Genomic DNA, 19,271 nt, shown 5'->3' on the forward strand with positions numbered 1-19,271 from the left:
GATACACTTCTGGACTGGTTGGGACACTATGTTTCATTTTATCTGAACGAAATGAAGGAGAGCGATGCATTTCAGGAACTAATTGAGGAAGTACCGTCTTTGAGCTTGGCTATGTTGAAGCATCTAAATTCAGCATCGGCCCCGCCTTGGCCAAATACTTCTGTTTTTGCATCGACTGTCCCAATGCCAAATTCAGGGATGTTTGGTAGCACAAGACCAGTTGTTGAGCGACCTCCCTTTAGCTCGTTTGGCCGGTGAGATGGCTCCCACGGATGCCTTTGGTCCATGATAGGAAATGGGCGCGAAGTGAAATATACCTTGCTGGCGACTAGTGACGAGTTTGTCGGAGATTCAGGGATAGGGCAGGAATCCTGGCTAATGCTTCTAGTGAAAGGTTTTCCATCGGGTTGATACTTCACTACTGTGCATCATATTGATTCACAGCTTGAATCCTATCTTCAATCACATCTATGTCCCATAACCCTGATATGTAAACGTAACCCTAGAGTAAATCGCTTAAACCCGACAGCGCCGTCTTATCTCCGATCTCTAGAACGTCAACTTGCCAACCTTCACAGTATTTAGACAACGTCGCTTTCGGTCGAATATACGACACAAGATGTAATATTAACCTAGGGTTACATGAAAATGGGCCAGGAATTTCTCTTCGTCGACGGCGTTGAAACCGGTAAGGCTGCAAGGCAACAAATAAGGCGCCATGTGATGAATGGCAAGAATGTGGGCAAGAAAGTCCACCGGCGCTCAAGGCTGGACCTTATCCGCCCGACTCCTTATTATCAGAAGCAGAAGGATTATCAGCAATGCGAGTCTCAAATCATCGAGGCAGAGTATTGTAGCAAGGATCAAAGTCTTGCTTGCCCCATCATGACCCATCGCAGTCTTGGTAACCCGTTCCTCACTTTGTCGTATCCTGTGCAAACGACCTCTTACACGATAAATGTTTTCAATCAATGTAAGCAAATATAACTGGGTCATAATGTTTTGAAAGTCTCCAGCTAATCGGTGACTATAAAGTTTTCTCCCATGTGGTCAATAGATTCTACCCTTGTCGACTGGGGATCTCACCCGACGACGCGAAATATTGGTGGCTGCGATTTGTCCTTTCGGACGAGGCTGGTAATTTTTCTCGAGCCAGGTTGAAAATTTGAAGCTCATCAAATATACACAGCATATCATGTAATTATTGCCGTCGCAGAAGCGTGCAATAGCTATTTAAACGGAGGGGGTGACAGCTCACCAAAAGCCCTCTATCATCGGCAACGAACATTGACTCTAGTTGCTGAGAGACTAGCGGGCAAAGATGCTCTATCTGATTCTACGCTAGGAGTTATAGTCATGATGATAGTCCAGGAGCAGCTGAGAAAAGTGGTGCCCGAAGCGCACATTCACTATGAAGGATTGAGGAGGTTGGTTGAGGCCCGGGGCGGACTTGAGCAGTTGGAGCAAAGTCCGACATTGTTGCTGAAGATTTGCAAGTGAGTGAGTAACTTATCCATATCCTTTGGCATTTTGCGTTAACATCCGTGTCAGGATGGACAATTTGTACGCCTGGCAGTATGGTCGACCTATGTCTTTCTTTCGAGATCGTATGTCCTACGCTCGAGCGATGCTAGAAGCCGAAGGGTACTCTTTCAACCGATTTGTGGCAGAATCAGCTATCCGCCACCATAATTTGAACCCATATCTCCATGAAATCCTGCTTGACGTGACAAATGTTTCCATGCTTTTCAACAAGATCCCACCCAAGACCAGATTGAACTATCTTACCTTCGCAGAAGTAGTGCATTCTATCTGCTACCGCCTATATCGGTTTCAACCTCTGCACGAGCCTTCATCTCTATCTGATTTGGAGGACGTTTATTATATAGGATTAACTATGTTTATGATCACATTATTTATGCAGTTCGACCATTCTCAGAGGGTATTGAAATGCGATGCGGTATTTTTACGGCTACGGAGTATTCTTTATCGCGATCTGACTATGCTTGATGATGATCTGGTGCTGTGGATATTGTTCATGGGCGGTATATGGATTACCGATGGGCCTGATGATTCGTGGCTCCACTGGAAGATAAAAAGGATGACACTATCAATGTGTATTCATAGCTGGGCGGAGATATACTCCGTGATTAGCTCCTTTCCATGGATCAAAAATTTGCACAATGAGCCGGGTATCGCGCTTTGGGAGTCGGTTGGTAAAAGCTGTCAAGTTTATTGAAATGATGGAAATCTTTCGAGTTCATGCATGCCATAATATACTTGTGTAGACTCTTGTAATATTTCTCCGAACACATACCATACCATTTCGATTGCCTAGAAAACGTCATACTAACTGAATTGACTTGATTAGTGAGGAAGTAGAGGATTTATATCGTAGACTACGTACTGACAAGGGTTCTGAAAACCACAATCACTACTTCTAGGGTTTACTCATATCCATAATCAGATGCCAGCAAATATGTGGATCCATTACCAGTCAAATTTCTGCTTGACAACTTCCTCAGAATACTTCCACAACTTGTCAGCTTCACTGCTCGAAACCGTCAATGGCAGAGCATCACCAGAGATCTGACAATCAGACAAGAATGCACCCCAATTCTCTTTTCCATTCTTGGTCTCTCCCGGTCCCAATTTCGGATCCAAGGCCGCAACCATAGTTGTCGATGCCCCTGCACCCAGGCTTCTGTAGGAATAATAACCCTTTTCCCGCAACTTATCTACCGCAGTAAGAATTTCAGGTTGAGCGCTTCTGCCAAGCTCAGTTCTGATAACACCTGGATGTAACGCCAGACTCAAGATCCCGTACTTTTCGTATAATCTGTTAGTAGCACCGACGCCGAACAGAACATTTGCTACTTTGCTCATGTTGTAAGCTTCCAAGGGTGTATATGACTTGTTCTCAGGATCTTGGATTCCCCACCCCTTCTGCAAGTCATAGTTTGGTTGTTCCTCTTCTGGTAGGTCTTTGTTCAATTTTTCGAAGTTCATATCACTCCAACGCAGTTGTCTTGTCACTGTTGGAGAGCCAGAGCTGACGTTGATGATTCTGGTACGTCCCTTGGGAGAGTTTTCGGCGGCTTTGATGAGCTTCGGCATGATCAAATTGGCGAACAGGAAGTGTCCGATGTGGTTGGTAGCGAAAATGATCTCGTGACCATCGACACTAAGAGTGCGTTCTGGTAAGAGGGCAATGCCAGCGCTATTTACGAGGATATCGATGGTTGGAATGTCGGACCAAGACAAAAGCTCGGCAGCCGCGGTGCGTACAGCTTGCTGACTGGAAAGATCGATGTGAAGGGCGCGGTAGTCGACCTTGGGGTATTTGGCCTTCATAGCGTCGATGCTCTCTTGAAGTTTGGATACTGTTCGACCCGTGATGATGAGATGAGCAGGACCTTGGGACGCCTTTTTATCGTCAGATACTGTCATTAGACAGATAAAGTCCCGTTCGACAAAAGTACTTACGAAGGACTCGGCAGCGGCATATCCGATACCGTTACGATTCACACCTGTGATGACTATTGTCTTACCGCGGATATTCTCAGCAAAGGCTTGTGCAACCTCTAAGCCTTCGGTCTGATCGTTGAATTCGGGGTAAGTTGTAGCAGTCATCTTGTTGGCATGTAAAGCTGTTTCTTGAGACTGATGAAGAAGTCGAAAGGTGAGTGTTTTAATAAAATAGTACTTTCTAATTTTGAGAGTATCGATGACGGAAAGAAATGCCGTTCTGCTGTGGAAAGTCGAGCTATTTATGTCTATGGTCGCCAGGCCCGAGATCTCTCCCATCTCCTTCGAAATGAGGCTTGCCTTGGCTGCTCAATCTTTGTCTGGGAGCTTCATCATGGACATACCGGATATAATCACAAATTCCGGTACATATACACATCTTGATGATGATATTGGGTGTCAAGAAGCCGATTTCCAACAGGATCTTCTCGCATACCTCGAGATAGCCAATCAGAGATTGACTACTTGTTTTGGTAAAGCGCCATTTTTGAAGCTAGCCCTAATTCTGGAGTGCGGGTCACCAATGAGAGATTTACTACCTATTTGGGTAAGGAGTAAACCCAACTATCACAGCTAGGTACGCAATATGCAGTTTCAAATAACAATAGAAAGACAATAATGTCCTGTCATTGAAAGTCGCTTTGCGGAAGAGTTCTACCTATCTCCGGACTTGCAATCATGTCTCAATTCCATGAACCTTAGCTGGCTGATTATGACTTCTCTAGTCTTTGCAAATATCCCATCACCCTCCGGACCAGATCTTTCCGTGGCTCAGCTTGATCATCGTTACTCAACGCATGAGAAGCACCCGGAATAATTCCACTATGTTCCCGGTCCCAAACTTGAAACCTTCCGTTATGATCAGCGGCATCCCTCCACTTCGACAACAACTTCTCCTTATCAACCCAATCCGGAACCGATTGATCTGCTCCAGAATATAGCACCAACAGCTTGTCTTTCAATAGACCCTGATGCTTGATCATTCCAAAAGTCTTTGCAAGCTGTTCTTCGCCAATATCCGAACTGAATAAATCGTCTTCTCGCGGCGATTGCGGACTCTCGGGACTGACAAGACTCAGAAACCTTCGCGCACTAAGCGGGGTATTTGCCGGGTAAATTTGAGACGTCAATGATAGAGGTAGCATTGTATCAAACGGAGTCTGCGTTTCTTTATTCCGCCGATCCGCTTCTTTCGCTATCTTCTCTAGTTCTCCGTACATTTCTCGTATTTCCCTAGGCGTTTTGCCTCCGATGCCTTCCGTGAGGACCCAGAGAATTGCCTCGCGGTCGGATACTGGTGCTTGCATGATGGCGCCGTCGAGGATTTGGCGCTTGACATGCTCAAGGCCAGAATCGAAAACTGGTGTTGTTGTGTGTGGGTTCGGGCGGTAAAGATAATGCATCACGCATTGGCTTCCCGTGGAGTGTCCCATGAGGACGATTTTGCCACTATCGTGCCCGAATTTGTGGGTTTTGTATTCATTGATATATTGCAAACATTGAGCTATCTCATCAGTATCTCTATCGAGATGCCCGAGACCCCAGGATTGGTAGGATGACGTGAGGTTTAGTGTGAATAGCGACCATTGTGTTGGTTGTAACGCGCGAACGAGATCGGAAGTGTATGATGTTGTAGCAAGACCGTCACCTAGACCTCCGACGAAGAGAATACTATGAGGTTGTTGCACAGCGCTAGAGGTGTATTCGAATGTGACGAGTGTTTCTGTCTACGAGCTCGCAATCATGAAAGTTAGTTAAATGCTCAAAATAACCAGTGGGAGATAGACAAAGGGAACATACGTAATGATGGAGAATGCCTGGCAGTCCGCCTTTGGGCCAGAATTTGGAGTACATGATATAGAGTATATAGATCTAATGGAGTCAGTGATAGCTTTGAGAAGACTTTAGAAATATTTTTGAACGTAGATAGTTCTCAATTGGACTGTTTTGCGCTGTTTCTCTCACCGTCTTGCCAAATGGTAATCCGATATCCGAGCAAATTTCCGAAATCGGCTACAACACGTGAAGGTTGGGAGCAGGAATACCCCTCCATGTCTAAGTCTACACTAATCTTTGATTTCGTGCTCAAAGTGCTTGCCGTACTAAGCAAGCACCCACTCTGGTCTAATGAACAGACCCATATTGTCTCATGCTATATAAGATGTAACTAAGCGGATACAGGTACCGTACAATACTGTCAAGTATGCTTACGCGTAATGAAATACAGTGTAATCTCCACATCTGTAAGACCGCGTAACGGTATCCGCCCTCAACCATGCTTTTATGTTCTCAGATTCATATCATGAATTGATCAATCAACGGCAATAACTCACCAAAATTGTCTCATCGACGTTTTTTCATCAATGATTGAGTTGTAAGATTGGACTCAATGACGAGGATTTTATGGGTTTGTTGGCCCACCTCAAGGAGAACGGTAATCGTACTGTAAACCAATACGTCCGAACGAATACGGATCCACCACACTAAAAATCACGGATCAGATAAAAGTTTTCCATTCGGATCAGATAACTTTACTCAAGATCAACTGTAAGCGAGTTGATGTGACGTCCGACTTTTATTCGCCCCCGCTTCACGATCCTCGTGTTTTATCCGCATGACCTGTGTTTGTTACAGACATTTGCATTGCATAATGCATCTGTTCGGGAAATTTTCTCGCCAGCGATGGGCGTCGAAAATGACCGGATGCCACACGTGTGACATTTGGATCGTCGTCCGAGTTGGTCCCACTACTGCCCGACGCCAGGCCGATCTCGCAAAAAGCATCTGTGATGAGACTATTGCACCGAGTGGGTGAATTGATGCTGTTTATACTGGGCCTTGGCTGTAGCTGCCGGAAGCTTTAGGACTAGACTTTGTTCTAGCTACGTAATTGAATCTCGACGTATACTCTGAATTTCAAGTTGCATGATCTTTATCGCTGCTTCAAGTCATTTCGTCATGCCTCATAGACCTGAAAAGAGTAAACCTCACTGACAAAACGAAAATTCAGCATTATCACCAGAATGGGGTCCATACAGGACATCGAGTCCATTGCGTTGCCGAATGGAAAGAGTTCAAAGCAAGCTCAGGATCCAGTCGTTGAATTGACAACACAAACCGATCAAAAATCATCCAGGTTCTTCAAGGTAGATGGTCTTGCGACAAAAAGAGAGTCATGTCTGACAGGTATGAGAGATGAGCTCGTGCTGCTATCCTGGTGCATGGTGCTTCTACGAACTTCCGAAGAGGGCCAGGCTTCCTTCGAGTGGGCATACAGTGAAAAATCAGAGAGTCTCCAGAGCCACTGTTTGAATACAGCCCAAGTCATTTCAAGTTTACAGGGAAGTGTTGAGCAAGCTGGAAGCGAGATTCTGCGACACATCAGCAGAAGCTCTGTAGATCAGAGTAGTCCTATTTGCACATCAACTTCCCTCATTTTAAGCAATAGCCTTTTATCCCAAAGTACCAGCGAAATCGACGGCAAGGTAAGTCAATAGCTCCACAATTGGAATCTCTTGATACCAGCTGACTGTATGATTGCAAGGACGTACTCCATCTCGAACTGCGTTTCAATAATGGCTCCCTCGAAATCCACCCATTATGGCATACAGGCAACATGCTACCATTTACCCTTACGCGTTATATAAATACATTGGTGGATACAATCAATATATGCATATTTGAACCGACAAAACAAGTACAAGACTGCATTGTGCCGACCACGCATGATCTCAACGAAATATGGGGTTGGAATCACGAGTTGCCATCATCATACAACTTTTGCATGCAGGAATTGATATCCGCACGCGCTCGAGCAACCCCTGAGAAAACGGCAATCGACTCCTGGGATGGGACCCTGACTTATAATCAAGTTGACCGATATTCGACATCCTTTGCAAATTTATTGAAGAGTAAGGGCGTCAAATTAAACGAATTTTTGCCTCTTTGCTTTGAAAAATCGAGATGGACAATTGTGGCTGTTCTTGCCGCGATGAAAATTGGCGCAACCTTTGTGATGATGGACCCGTCAATTCCACATGCTCGCCTCCAAAACATGAAGGAGCAAGTGGGTGCGAAGACAATTGTTTCGTCTCGGAAGCAGCATGACTTGGCAAAGTCCATAATATCCGAGGGGGAGCTTCTTGTCGTCGAAGAAGACACGTTCATCAACATAAACAGTGGAGACCCCGATCCAGATTTGCCATCAGTGCCGTCAGATACCTTGATGTATCTCATCTTCACATCTGGCAGTACAGGAACCCCTAAAGGAGTAAAGATTTCGCACGGAACATATACCAGCAGCGCCATTCCGCGGGCGAAAGCAGTTGGATATACCAAGGACTCTAGAGTCCTTGATTTTGCATCTTACGCGTTTGACGTTAGCATCGATAGTATGCTTTTGACATTAGCAAATGGTGGCTGCCTCTGCATTCCGTCTGATGAAGATAGGATGAACGATATAAACGGGGTGATACGGAAGATGAAAGTTAACTATGCTGGTATAACCCCATCGGTTGCCCGTATCCTAGAACCGGATGTCATAGCATCTCTCAGTGGCCTTGGTCTAGGTGGAGAAGCAGCATCTGCTAGAGACGTCACAATCTGGGGTCAAGAGACCAGAATCATAATAGGTTACGGCCCATGTGAGTGTACGATAGGATGCACGGTTAATAGCAATACGGCTACGGGAAGAAATTACATCTCTATTGGAACGGGCAATGGAGCTGCTATTTGGATTGTTGATCCGAACGACCACGAGAAACTCATGCCGGTAGGCGCCGTGGGCGAGTTGCTCGTCGAGGGGCCAATTGTAGGCCAAGGCTACTTGAACGATCCAGAGAAGACTGCAGCTGCTTTTATTGAAGATCCGCAATGGCTCGTAGCTGGGCACAATGACTATGCAGGTCGTCGAGGCCGCTTGTACAAGACTGGAGATCTTGGAAAATATGATCCTGATGGTTCCGGAGGCATTGTCTTTGCGGGAAGAAAGGATACCCAGGTCAAGCTTCGTGGACAACGTGTCGAGCTTGGAGAAATTGAAAGTCAACTAAAAGCCAGGCTACCTTCTGACACGAATATTATTGCTGAAGTAATCGTGCCTCAGGGCTCTGGTAGCCAAGCCACGTTGGTTGCATTTGTTTCGTATCAATCTACAAGTAGCGCTGGGAATAACGCCGATATTGAGTCGATACAGCTACCTGATGATCTGCAAGCCAAACTGTCGAAAGCTAATATAGAATTGACTCAAGTTCTCCCACGATACATGGTGCCAACTGCATACATACCGATAAACTATATTCCTGTCCTCATATCGGGAAAAACAGATCGAAGACGACTTCGACAATTCGGCGCGACTGTAGATCTGCGACAGCTAGACGAAGGCCAAGTCAACAAGACTGAACGTGAGTTGAATGACTTTGAGCAACGTTTGCGACAAGCTTGGGGTCAGGCATTGAAAGTCGATGCCGAATCAATCCGGCTGGAAGACAACTTTTTCGTGTTGGGAGGTGACTCTTTGGCAGCAATGAGGTTGGTGTCTGTATGTCGTGAGCAGAATTTGGAAGTCACAGTTGCCAATACTTTTGATCATCCGACACTCGCGGCAATGGCAAGTGTTGTTCGCATCCATGACTCGCAAACCCAGGCGGAAACATCGCCCTTCTCCATGCTGTCTCAGACTGCTGATAGTGCATGTCACGAGGCGAATGTAATCTACGGATTCGATCAAGCCGCTATCGAGGACATCTATCCATGCACACCCACACAAGAGTCTTTATTCACGTTTTCTCTCAAGTCAATCGAGCCTTACATTGCACAAAGGGTCGCTTGCATCCCCTCTTCGATTAGCACGGTATCTTGGAAAAAGGCGTGGGAAGACGTCGTCGCGTGTTGTCCTATCTTACGCACACGCTTAGCCCAGCTCCAAGAACCTGGCCTCCAGCAGGTCGTGTTGAAAGAAAACATTTCCTGGAACGAGTCGACCGATCTAGAGCAATACCTTACTAATGACAAACAAAAGAGAATGGACCTCGGACAAGGCTTGGCCCGGTACGCAATTGTGGATGATTCCAAAGATGGCAATAGATACATGGTATGGACGGTTCATCACGTACTCTACGATGGCTGGTCAGAACCAATCATACTCAGAAAAGTGAGTGATGCTTTGAAAGGTCTTGGTATCTCATTCCAAACACAAATGAGAGAATTTGTCAATTACGTGCGTGACACCGATGAAGTGGAGATGCAAGCATACTGGAAACGGGAATTGAAAGACGCCGTTGGACCTCAGTTTCCGCGCTTGCCTTCAAGAGACTACGTGCCAAGGCCAGATGCCATGGCTGAACACCACATATCCATCGCGACAGGCAAAGGATCGCAATTCACCATGGCCACTTTGATTCGTGGTGCCTGGGCACTTGTCGCATCACAATATACGAGAAGCGATGATGTCGTTTTTGGCGAGACACTCACGGGCCGAGATATTGCACTTGCTGGAGTGGAGAACATTGTAGGACCGCTTATTGCAACTGTGCCTATCCGGATATACGTTGATAGAGCCAGCAGTATTGAAGTGTATCTACAAGCTATACAACAAGGCATGATGAGCCGTACACGCTATCAACACATGGGAATGCAGAACATCAGAAAAGTTAGTCGTGATGCTCAACATGCATGTGAGGCAAGCACAGGATTGGTCATTCAGCCAGAACCCGAATATACGGGTAATGAGCTTGGCTTTTTTCAAGGCGATGTTGTCCGTGAGGCGCTTCATTTCAACCCATATCCTCTCATGATCGCCTGTGGGATACGAAATGGTGGATTCCGGGTCTGCGCGAATTTCGATAGCAGCCTTATTAAAGTCACACAAATGCAACGAATACTATTACAACTTGAAGTGGTTTGTACAGAATTGACCAAGGATAAAACCAGGAGATTGGGAGACATATCATGTCTTCCTGAGGCTGAGTTGAATCAGATATGGAAGTGGAATGAAGCTCCACCGTGTTCTCTTGATCTCTCGTCTGGACAACTACGAGCAGATGCTAGCATGAAGCAGGGCTCTACGTATCCTCGAGTCCTTGTGCCTTGGGTATGTGATCCACGTGACTCATCTCTACTATCACCTATAGGTTGCATGGGGGAGTTGTGGTGGGAAGGTGACCTTCTTTCTGGAGACGTTGTTGATTCTCCTATATGGCTCACTACAGGAAATTCTGAAGTCACTGGTCGAACCGGAAAAGTCCAAGCCACCGGAGACATTGTCCAATTACAAGAAGATGGCAGTTTGATATACGTTGGTCGAAAGGAGGATGTCGTACCAGCCCAGGGACATGCTGTAAATATCACCGAGCTTGAATCTCATCTTGCAAAATACCTTCCGTCGACGATTCGAGCTACCGCTGTGACATTTAGCAGGTCAAAGGAGTCCACCTTTGAATTGCATGAGCAAGAGCTACTTGTTTTCGTAGAGCAAGAAACCTCAATTGAAGATAGCTTTGAGCTCATGTGGATGCAACACAGAGTCAATTGCGAGGTTTCAGACTTGGACACGTTGGAGATTACAGTCTGCAACATTGTCTCCAAGAGCCTCGCTGCAGCCCTGCAGAAATTTAACAAGTTTGCCACGGACTCTCTTCCGTCATACATGATACCAACTGCGTATGTCATTGTCGACAGACTGCAGAATTCTGCGGGGCGACTTAACCACGACTTGGTCAATAATTTAGGACCGAGTATACCTGCCCACGTACTGAAACAGGTTCAAGAAGGCTTTAACAATATTTGGACGAAAAATCTCTCGCAAACTCAGCTCACGGTTCCCGAGGAGATTCTTCAAACCGCTTGGGCGAAAGTACTGGGTATTAGCATTGAGAAGATTGACGTTGATGACAACTTCTTTCGCCTTGGTGGTGATTCTGTACTAGCAATGAAGTTGGTGTCAAATGTTCGAGCACAAGGTCATGGCCTTACCGTGGCCGACATCTTCCAACACATGCGTCTCGGTGATGCTGCCAAGGTGTTGAAGGTTAACCGAGAGCAAAAGAGAGAAAAGGCACCATCTTACAAACCCTTCTCGACCTTAGGAAATCTAGACACCGCGAAATTCTTGTCTGACGTCGTTCAACCAAAATTGGCGGATTTGCAATGGACTGTTCAAGACGTGGCTCCAGTGACAGATTCCCAAGCGCTCGATATTCGAGGCACTGTCCAAACGCCGCGGTCATCTGTACAATACACTATGCTTTACTTTGCCAAGGACATCGATCAGGTAGAGTTGTTGAATGCTTGCCATAATCTGGTCAAAACTCACGATATCCTGCGCACTGTATTCATTGAGCATGACTCGAGCTATTTTCAGGTTGTTTTGAGTAATCTTGCGAACGTGATAAGCTCACAAAAAACTGACCAAAACCTTGAACAATACGTGACTGGTCTAAGTAAACAGGATATTGAGTCACCGCTTGAACTCGGATCCCCTTTCACAAAGTTACTGCATGTTGAGGGTCCTTATGGCCAGCATTGCCTTGTTATCCGCCTATCTCATGCGCAATACGATGGCGTATCCCTGCCTCGACTACTTCGTGATCTGGAGACACTTTACAAAGGAAAAAATATCACAGATTTCACGCCATTCTCCGCTTACGTTGCACATATCCGTGATGGAACTGTTCAATCCAAAGCGATCGACTACTGGACAACCCTCTTAGGGGACTCGTCGCTATCCGTACTAGAACTAAATTCATCGCCGGCAGCGACAAAGTCAATATTCCACACCAAAACTGTCGATGGCATATCTCTACCATTAGGAGACATCACCACAGCAAGTTTGCTCACCGCTGCATGGGCCCTGGTGCTAGCCCGCCGTCTCAAAACAACCGACGTCATATTCGGTGGCGTCACTTCAGGTCGAGTCATTGATCTCGCAAACGGGGATAATGTCATCGGTCCATGCTATCAATTCACTCCAATAAGAGTGCAATTGCAGAGCGGATGGACCGGAATGGAACTCCTAAAATCCATCCAACGGCAGAGCGCAGAATCGGCTGCGTACGACTTCCTCGGCTTCGAAAAGATCTCAAAAGTTTGCACGCAGTGGTCCTCATCATCTTTGCCAGAGGAACAAATATTCTTCAATTCTCTGGTTCATCATCAAGACTTTGAAGATTTCGATACCATGCCATTTGCCAGCGGAACTTGCAGGGTGGAGATTTCTAATCCGCATGGAGACTCAGCCGATCCGTTGAAAGTAGTGTCTTTCATTAGAGAAGATCGATTGAATGTTGGAATCGTCGGCTACGAACAAGACGTTGAATTCGTGGATACCGTTTTGGGAGAGTTAGCAGAGGCTGTGAAAGAAGTGGTTGCACGTCAGTCAAAGCTGATATTGCTTTGATACGGTTTTGTGTTGAAGCTATGTCTAACAACGGTGTATGGTGATTTGAAAAGCCTCCAAATTGCATGAAGAAAATATTTAGTCAGCTAGGTAGTAGAATACATGTATTGGCAATGGTTTGAATTGTGTATATAATTTCGAATATAATAATGTACATTATGAGTGAGCATCGGGCCAATTTCCATTATTCGTTAGGAAGATAATTCAAGAAAAACGAAAATGATTACACATTTCTAAATGATTACTAAAAATCGTCTTCCCATAAGGTACATATTCATTCCGAACACTCGCAGAACGTTTAAATAGTAGCGTTGTGCCCATTATAGAGTAACGTACAAATCGCGGTTCGTGGCCAGCAGAAGCCAGCTATAGCCGTAATCGAGTAAACGATAGACTTAGTACACAATTACAGAGGTAGTGTGCGAGGTATAAATTCATATTCCTCCTAAAACACCGTACCCTTGACTTGGTTCCTCTTGGAAACATCGATGTTTCTAATAAAGAACATCCAAATGAACGCAAGCGCCATGATACCAGTGCCAGCAGCAAGCATTCTGGTCTGAGCATAGCCGTAAGCGTCCTGGATCGCAATTCTGGTGTCGCTTCCAACAGGATAGCTAAGCTGAGTATCTATGTTTTCATAGATATCATCAAAGTCATCCATAGCCGAGTCGGGCAAGTACCGTGCTAGTGCAATTGGGAATGTGTTGGACCAGATTGCGCCGGAGATGGTGGAACCGATAGCACCGCCAACGGTTCCAACAACATTCAAGAGAGCTAGAACTGCAGCGACGTGTTGGTGGTCCACAGCAGACTCGATGGCGACCTGCTGAAGGATGATGAAGATACTGCCACCGATGGAGATGAAGATTTGGCACATGACGAGATACCCGACAGTCTGGTTGGGGCGACGGAAATAGATCATGAGACCCTGGGCGAAGACATATAGAGGAACGGCAATATATAAAAGCCACTTGAMCCTGCCAGTACGTCGAATAGACCATCCGATTAGCAGCAACAGGACACCGGAGACAACATTGAATGTGTTATTCACGTAACCGGAAGTGTCAATCGAGAGATCATTGACAACCTGCAGGAAGGACGTGAAGTAGTTGTTCCAACAATAGTAGGAGATCTGGTATGTAGCGTCCAACAGACAGGCACCGATAACAGTTCGATCGGAAAGGAAGGAAAAGTTAAACATTGGCTTGGGGGCTACTCGCCACTCGTAAATGGCGAAGATAAAGAGCAAAACAAATCCGACGACGATCATGGCGATGATGTATCCAGATGCCCAACCATTGGGGGCGTAACTAGATAGATCGAATGGAAGGAAGAACACGGTGAGACCGACGGAGAACAGAACGACTCCAATTGCTTTACGTGACGTTGTCAGTTTCAACGCTTCCTGTTGATCGTTGAAAAGGATCTTTGACTCACCATCAAACTCCAACACATAGTACCAGATGCTTTGCAGCAACGTGCGACCGCTCTTTTCTCTCTTCAAAAGACCCAGTTTGCGAGCATTGTTCATACTCCTTTGCAAGACAAAGTATAGAGGCGAAGCCACAATGGGAAAAATAATTGCAAAGCAGCCAAAACCCCATCGCCAGCTGATGTTGTAGTAGAAATCGTCGGATGCCTTGGGACCAGCAAAGGCTGTAATGATGTATGGCGAGGATGTGAAAGCATAGGCCAAACCACGATTTCTCAGTTTGGATGCATCCGCTGTTATCACATCAACACAGTATGTGATGCCCGAGAAGCCGATTGTGTAAAAGACCTGGAAGAAAAATTCAAAATTAGAATTTCAGAATTTTAAAGAGGGAAGATGAGAGTTGTCTCACATAGGCAGCACAGAATGTAGACAGGTCCTGACAAGACGCCATAAGGATCAGACCTAGAGTACAGCAGATGGTCATGAACAGATAACCATGGGCTCGACCCCAAACGTCCAAGACTTTTGCCAAGGGGATGAAGACAGCGGCTGACATAGCGTCGCCAACGATGTAGATGACATTCAAGAGTGAATGAGATTCAAAGTTACTCGTCACGAAAGGGAGCAGACTAGAGAGAATAGAGGATTGGAATGCATTGACAAAGTAAAGCAACCAGATGCTGTTGGAGGCTGTTTAGCAATAGAATATCTACTAGCCATATAGGAAAAGCGTACTTAGCGAAGACGGCAATAAGCGAGGCTTTTGACCAGGATAGTGTCACAGCCTCGACATCTTGAACACCGCGTTGGAGGTCATCGCCTGGAAGTTCCTCCTGAAGATCGCGGGCTTCTTTATTCACAGGGCCACCCTCTACAGTGGCCGGATCAGTCTTATCGTCTCCGGCAGGAACCGTTGCGACATTATTGATAGTGTCATCAGTCGTTGTCCGACGGAAGGTGTTCCTGAAATTAGGAAGCTTCCCCATTTTTGCGAATGTGCTGGAATGAGAGATCGACAAGACAATGGCGAGCACGACGAAATATGCGCCAAGATGAACAGACGAGGAAAGATCTTACGGAATCAAGAGCGAAATCCTTTCTTAAACAACAATCACCTCGTTTGGCGCTATTTCGGGGAGATTGAGATACTGATACTCGCGCCCCGAAGTCGGCTAGAAACTGGCGCCATATTGCAAGATGTCTGACACTGACTAACAGCAAGTGTGCATCTTAGTATCGTAAAAACTAACAGCTCCCCACCCTGAGTACGTAGCATGATCCGGGTAAATCAGGGAAGAAATCTAATCAGATAATCTAATCAATCAATAGCACCCACACGGGCCCAATGAGCGGTCGAACTGTTACCTAAGTCAAGTCGAAAGGAGCGCGTAGTTGACTAGCGGTGATTGATACGACATGCCAAGCAGCAATGGAACCAATGAAAATTTTTCTTCCGAGGTCAATGGAGATTTTATCAGATTCTTTTGAGTTTTGTTTACGTCGTGGCTAGGCTGGACTAAGTGGGCGGGCGTCTGGGACAGTTTGTTACAGTATGTGATAATACAACTTCTGTATCTTACTAGTTTGATACATACCCAATGTAAATACTGTACAATCCATACACGGTGATCAAATAGCGATAGAATGATCTAATAGAAGTGAAGCAAATTGAATCTACATCAATAGAATTGCATATACCTGGACATTGACATGCAAAATTTCCCGTCCTAAACATACTAAAGAAGTGGTGTTTCATTGTAGGTGGACAATGTTACCATGTAGGATGATCAGTAACAATACCTGGATACTTACCGCTAGGCGTAATATACAAACAAATTAAGTTTATCAATCTTATCTGATTCTCTGAGATGAATCTAAAGTGGGCCATGCTCGCTTAGTCTTTTCCACTTCGAATATTTTACTAATTATTCGCTCATGCAAAAAGCACTAAGGTGAAGAAAAACCATGTTATTGGCTATGCAACGCCAAGCCAGAGCTTTCTGTGTAAAAGGAAGTCCGATTGTTACAGCTTCGAGTTCACCCAAACTGGCGATCTCTTTTCCACAAACGCCTGAATACCCTCGGCAAAGTTGGACCCAGCCACCAAGCTGGGATACGACTCAGCGGCTACGGCCGACACAGCTTCCTCCACACTATTAGTCTCCCAGCTCAGCCGGATTGCCTGTCGACCAACAATCAGCGCGTCTGGACTGTTTCTGCACATTTCTTCAGCCACTTGCACTGCAGCGTGGACCACATCGTCATTCAAGTCAATGACTCGGGACACAAGTCCCCATTCGAAAAGTGTTTGAGCCGTCACGTTCCTGCCAGTGAGGACTAGATCCATAGTCCGCTGTAGGCCAATAGTCCGAGTTAATCGGGGCAGACATCCGGCCACGGGCACTATTCCGCGCTTCACTTCTGGTAAGGCGAAGATGGCTGATGCAGAAGCTAGGACCATGTCGCAGTTGGCGACCATCTCGAATCCGCCGCCCATACAGATACCGTTGACGGCGGCGATTATCGGCTTTTTGCCAGAGCGGCGTGGGAGACCGGCTAGACCGGGTGCCTCCATGCTATTTACCACGCCGGCTTTGTTCATCTCGTTCCATTCTGCTCATGTTGAATGATACTTAGCTCCATAAACCTGAGGTAGAATAGGATGATGAGATCACCTTGTAAGTCTGCTCCCGTACAAAATGCTCTTCCGGAGCCTGTAATAATGCCAACCCAGAGGTTTTCGTCCTGGTCAAACAGGTCCCAGACTGCCTGTATGTCGCGGCTCATAGATTGATTTATACTATTCAGCTTTTTGGGTCGATTCAACGTAATTTGTATAATTCTGTTGTTTGGAAACGAGACGACAAAATTCTCATATTGTAAAGGTTTTGATCTCTCGATGCTTTGTACAGTCATTTTGAATATGTATACCGATTAGTCGCTGTCTGGGGATTTTTTTCCATTTCACCACGGATATTGTATTCTAATATTGTTGTACAGCTGTATCAAAAGATTTAGAATATATTAAATACAGCCTCGGCTGAGTGAACCGCTTTTTTTACGAGATCATCTATGCCGTCAGTGTATGGGGCTCTACAACACGGAACGCGATATCGGTGTCTCTTCAGAGATATGGTATTGGCTTAGTATCGACTAAGATTCCGACAAGCTCCAACTATGATCTTTACCAATACAGGAGATTTTCCCAGATTTTTTTAATTAGTAAAGATACAATGAAGTGCTCTTTCTTCTCTAACGTTTCATGCATTTTGTTGCAATTCTTCTAAAGACATATCTCGTTTCTTCTACACATACAGTAAAAATGGAGTTGACAGGGCTACAAGCCCAGCCTTTGGCTACGTCTAAAATTACAGATACCAACACGATGACGTCCGGATCAGTGTTACACCAGTATCCTCTTGTGAAGCTTCCACACCCATTCCTCACCTCATACCGAGTGAACGTTGTTCGCGAAACGTCGCCCGCCAGTCTCAAATTGTCATTCGATGAGCAGCCGTGGGCTGGAAAACCTTTGTCGCAACCACTACATAACGACTCACTTTCATGGCTTGATCTAGATTTCCTGCCACAAAATGAGCGACCGCCCATCTCGAACAATAGTTCCTGGGCGAGAGCGCGAAGAAGCCCTCAAACTACCTTCGAATGGACTCAAAATACTGCGCCTTCGCTGGGTCAAATATGGAACGTCATTCATGCAATTTACCTGGCTTACCCTACTCACGAATACTTCCGACTTTCACTAGTCGGAGCAAAAAAGGAAATCGTCCGCCAGGAACTACTTTCTACAGGCCTAGGAATTGAACACCCAAAGCCATGGAGACCCAAGGATGATCTCGCTTTTACAACAGACGAGATCCTCATCCTTAGAAGTGCCTTCTGGCAAGGAGCAGCTTCCCCAATGGGACCCCGTCCGATATGGGTAGTCGGAGATGGAACGGATGGCATATTGCGCGAATCACTATCCCAGTATCCAATCATGCCTGAAAATCATCACTTCACAATGAAATTCCCAGAAGAACCTATCTACACTCGTCACCCAATACGCCGCCCAAAACCACATCCCGGATCAATTGCCTACAGTCGATACATACCTGATCTAGATGAATACTTCTCGCTTGAAGTCGTTGATTGGCAGGATGATGAGCATTTGAAAATATTTAATAGATGGCAAAACGATCCGCGCGTGGCCAAAGGCTGGAACGAGACCGGGACATTGGAGCAGCATCGCGAATATTTAAGAAAATTGCATTTTGATCCTCATGTTCTGTGCTTATTTGGACGGTTCAATGAGACGAGATTTTCTTATTTTGAACTTTATTGGGCAAAGGTGTGTATATTCATTTCTATCATGTTTTCGTGTACTAATTTCGCATCGCGATTTAGGAGGATCATTACGGCGCCCATTACGCAGCCGGCGACTACGATCGAGGACGCCATTCTCTCGTCGGCGACGCGTCATTCCGGGGCTCACAGCGCGTAAACGTATGGTATTCCAGCTGTATCCATTATTGCTTCCTGGACGATCCACGCACCGCCAACGTAGTGGGCGAGCCGAAAGCTTCGGGTGGAACCATTCTGTCATACGAGAACTCCCAAGGCCTCGTCATCGATAAGTATGTCGATCTGGGCCATAAGCGATCGGTGCATTCGATTGCTAGTAGAGAGAAGTGGTTTCAATTATGTCCCTTGTTTTGGGATGGGAGAGAACGGCCATTGGAGTCGGCGGATCGAGCGGCATGGAATGCGAAGCTATAGTTTGTATAACTTAGATTTATTTTGTAACAAAATGCGCTACTAAAAAGTACATTTGTACTGCGTACTGGAGACTCGCATCTTATCAGATTCTTTTCCTACCGCCGATAGCCGTTCGGAACATAGAATGAGGGGTCA

The 19,271-nt window shown here is 45.9% G+C and overlaps 6 protein-coding genes across 6 annotated transcripts; 2 read left to right on the forward strand and 4 right to left on the reverse strand.

The window, feature by feature from the left end:
• Window positions 1–2,490: 2,490 nt before the first annotated feature.
• BHQ10_008879 (uncharacterized protein) lies at window positions 2,491–3,633 on the reverse strand (the record flags this gene model as incomplete). Its single annotated transcript, XM_040881732.1, has 2 exons — window positions 2,491–3,426; window positions 3,487–3,633. 2 exons carry the CDS (start codon window positions 3,631–3,633, stop codon window positions 2,491–2,493), a joined length of 1,083 nt encoding a protein of 360 aa, XP_040737381.1.
• A 605-nt stretch (window positions 3,634–4,238) lies between these two features.
• Window positions 4,239–5,382, reverse strand: BHQ10_008880 (uncharacterized protein; the record flags this gene model as incomplete). Its single annotated transcript, XM_040881734.1, has 2 exons — window positions 4,239–5,255; window positions 5,329–5,382. 2 exons carry the CDS (start codon window positions 5,380–5,382, stop codon window positions 4,239–4,241), a joined length of 1,071 nt encoding a protein of 356 aa, XP_040737382.1.
• A 1,930-nt stretch (window positions 5,383–7,312) lies between these two features.
• On the forward strand, window positions 7,313–12,922 carry BHQ10_008881 (uncharacterized protein; the record flags this gene model as incomplete). The annotated part of the gene is made up of 1 exon (XM_040881735.1): window positions 7,313–12,922. One exon carries the CDS (start codon window positions 7,313–7,315, stop codon window positions 12,920–12,922), a length of 5,610 nt encoding a protein of 1,869 aa, XP_040737383.1.
• Window positions 12,923–13,367: 445 nt separating this feature from the next.
• On the reverse strand, window positions 13,368–15,346 carry BHQ10_008882 (uncharacterized protein; the record flags this gene model as incomplete). Its single annotated transcript, XM_040881736.1, has 3 exons — window positions 13,368–14,705; window positions 14,770–15,040; window positions 15,096–15,346. 3 exons carry the CDS (start codon window positions 15,344–15,346, stop codon window positions 13,368–13,370), a joined length of 1,860 nt encoding a protein of 619 aa, XP_040737384.1.
• A 1,037-nt stretch (window positions 15,347–16,383) lies between these two features.
• On the reverse strand, window positions 16,384–16,962 carry BHQ10_008883 (uncharacterized protein; the record flags this gene model as incomplete). Its single annotated transcript, XM_040881737.1, has 1 exon — window positions 16,384–16,962. The coding sequence occupies one exon, from the start codon at window positions 16,960–16,962 to the stop codon at window positions 16,384–16,386; it is 579 nt and encodes a 192-aa protein (XP_040737385.1).
• A 720-nt stretch (window positions 16,963–17,682) lies between these two features.
• On the forward strand, window positions 17,683–19,136 carry BHQ10_008884 (uncharacterized protein; the record flags this gene model as incomplete). Its single annotated transcript, XM_040881738.1, has 2 exons — window positions 17,683–18,708; window positions 18,765–19,136. The coding sequence occupies 2 exons, from the start codon at window positions 17,683–17,685 to the stop codon at window positions 19,134–19,136; spliced, it is 1,398 nt and encodes a 465-aa protein (XP_040737386.1).
• Window positions 19,137–19,271: the final 135 nt, after the last annotated feature.

This window comes from Talaromyces amestolkiae (assembly GCF_001896365.1).
Source record: "Talaromyces amestolkiae strain CIB chromosome Unknown scaffold21.1, whole genome shotgun sequence".
NCBI classification, from domain to species: Eukaryota; Fungi; Ascomycota; class Eurotiomycetes; order Eurotiales; family Trichocomaceae; genus Talaromyces; species Talaromyces amestolkiae.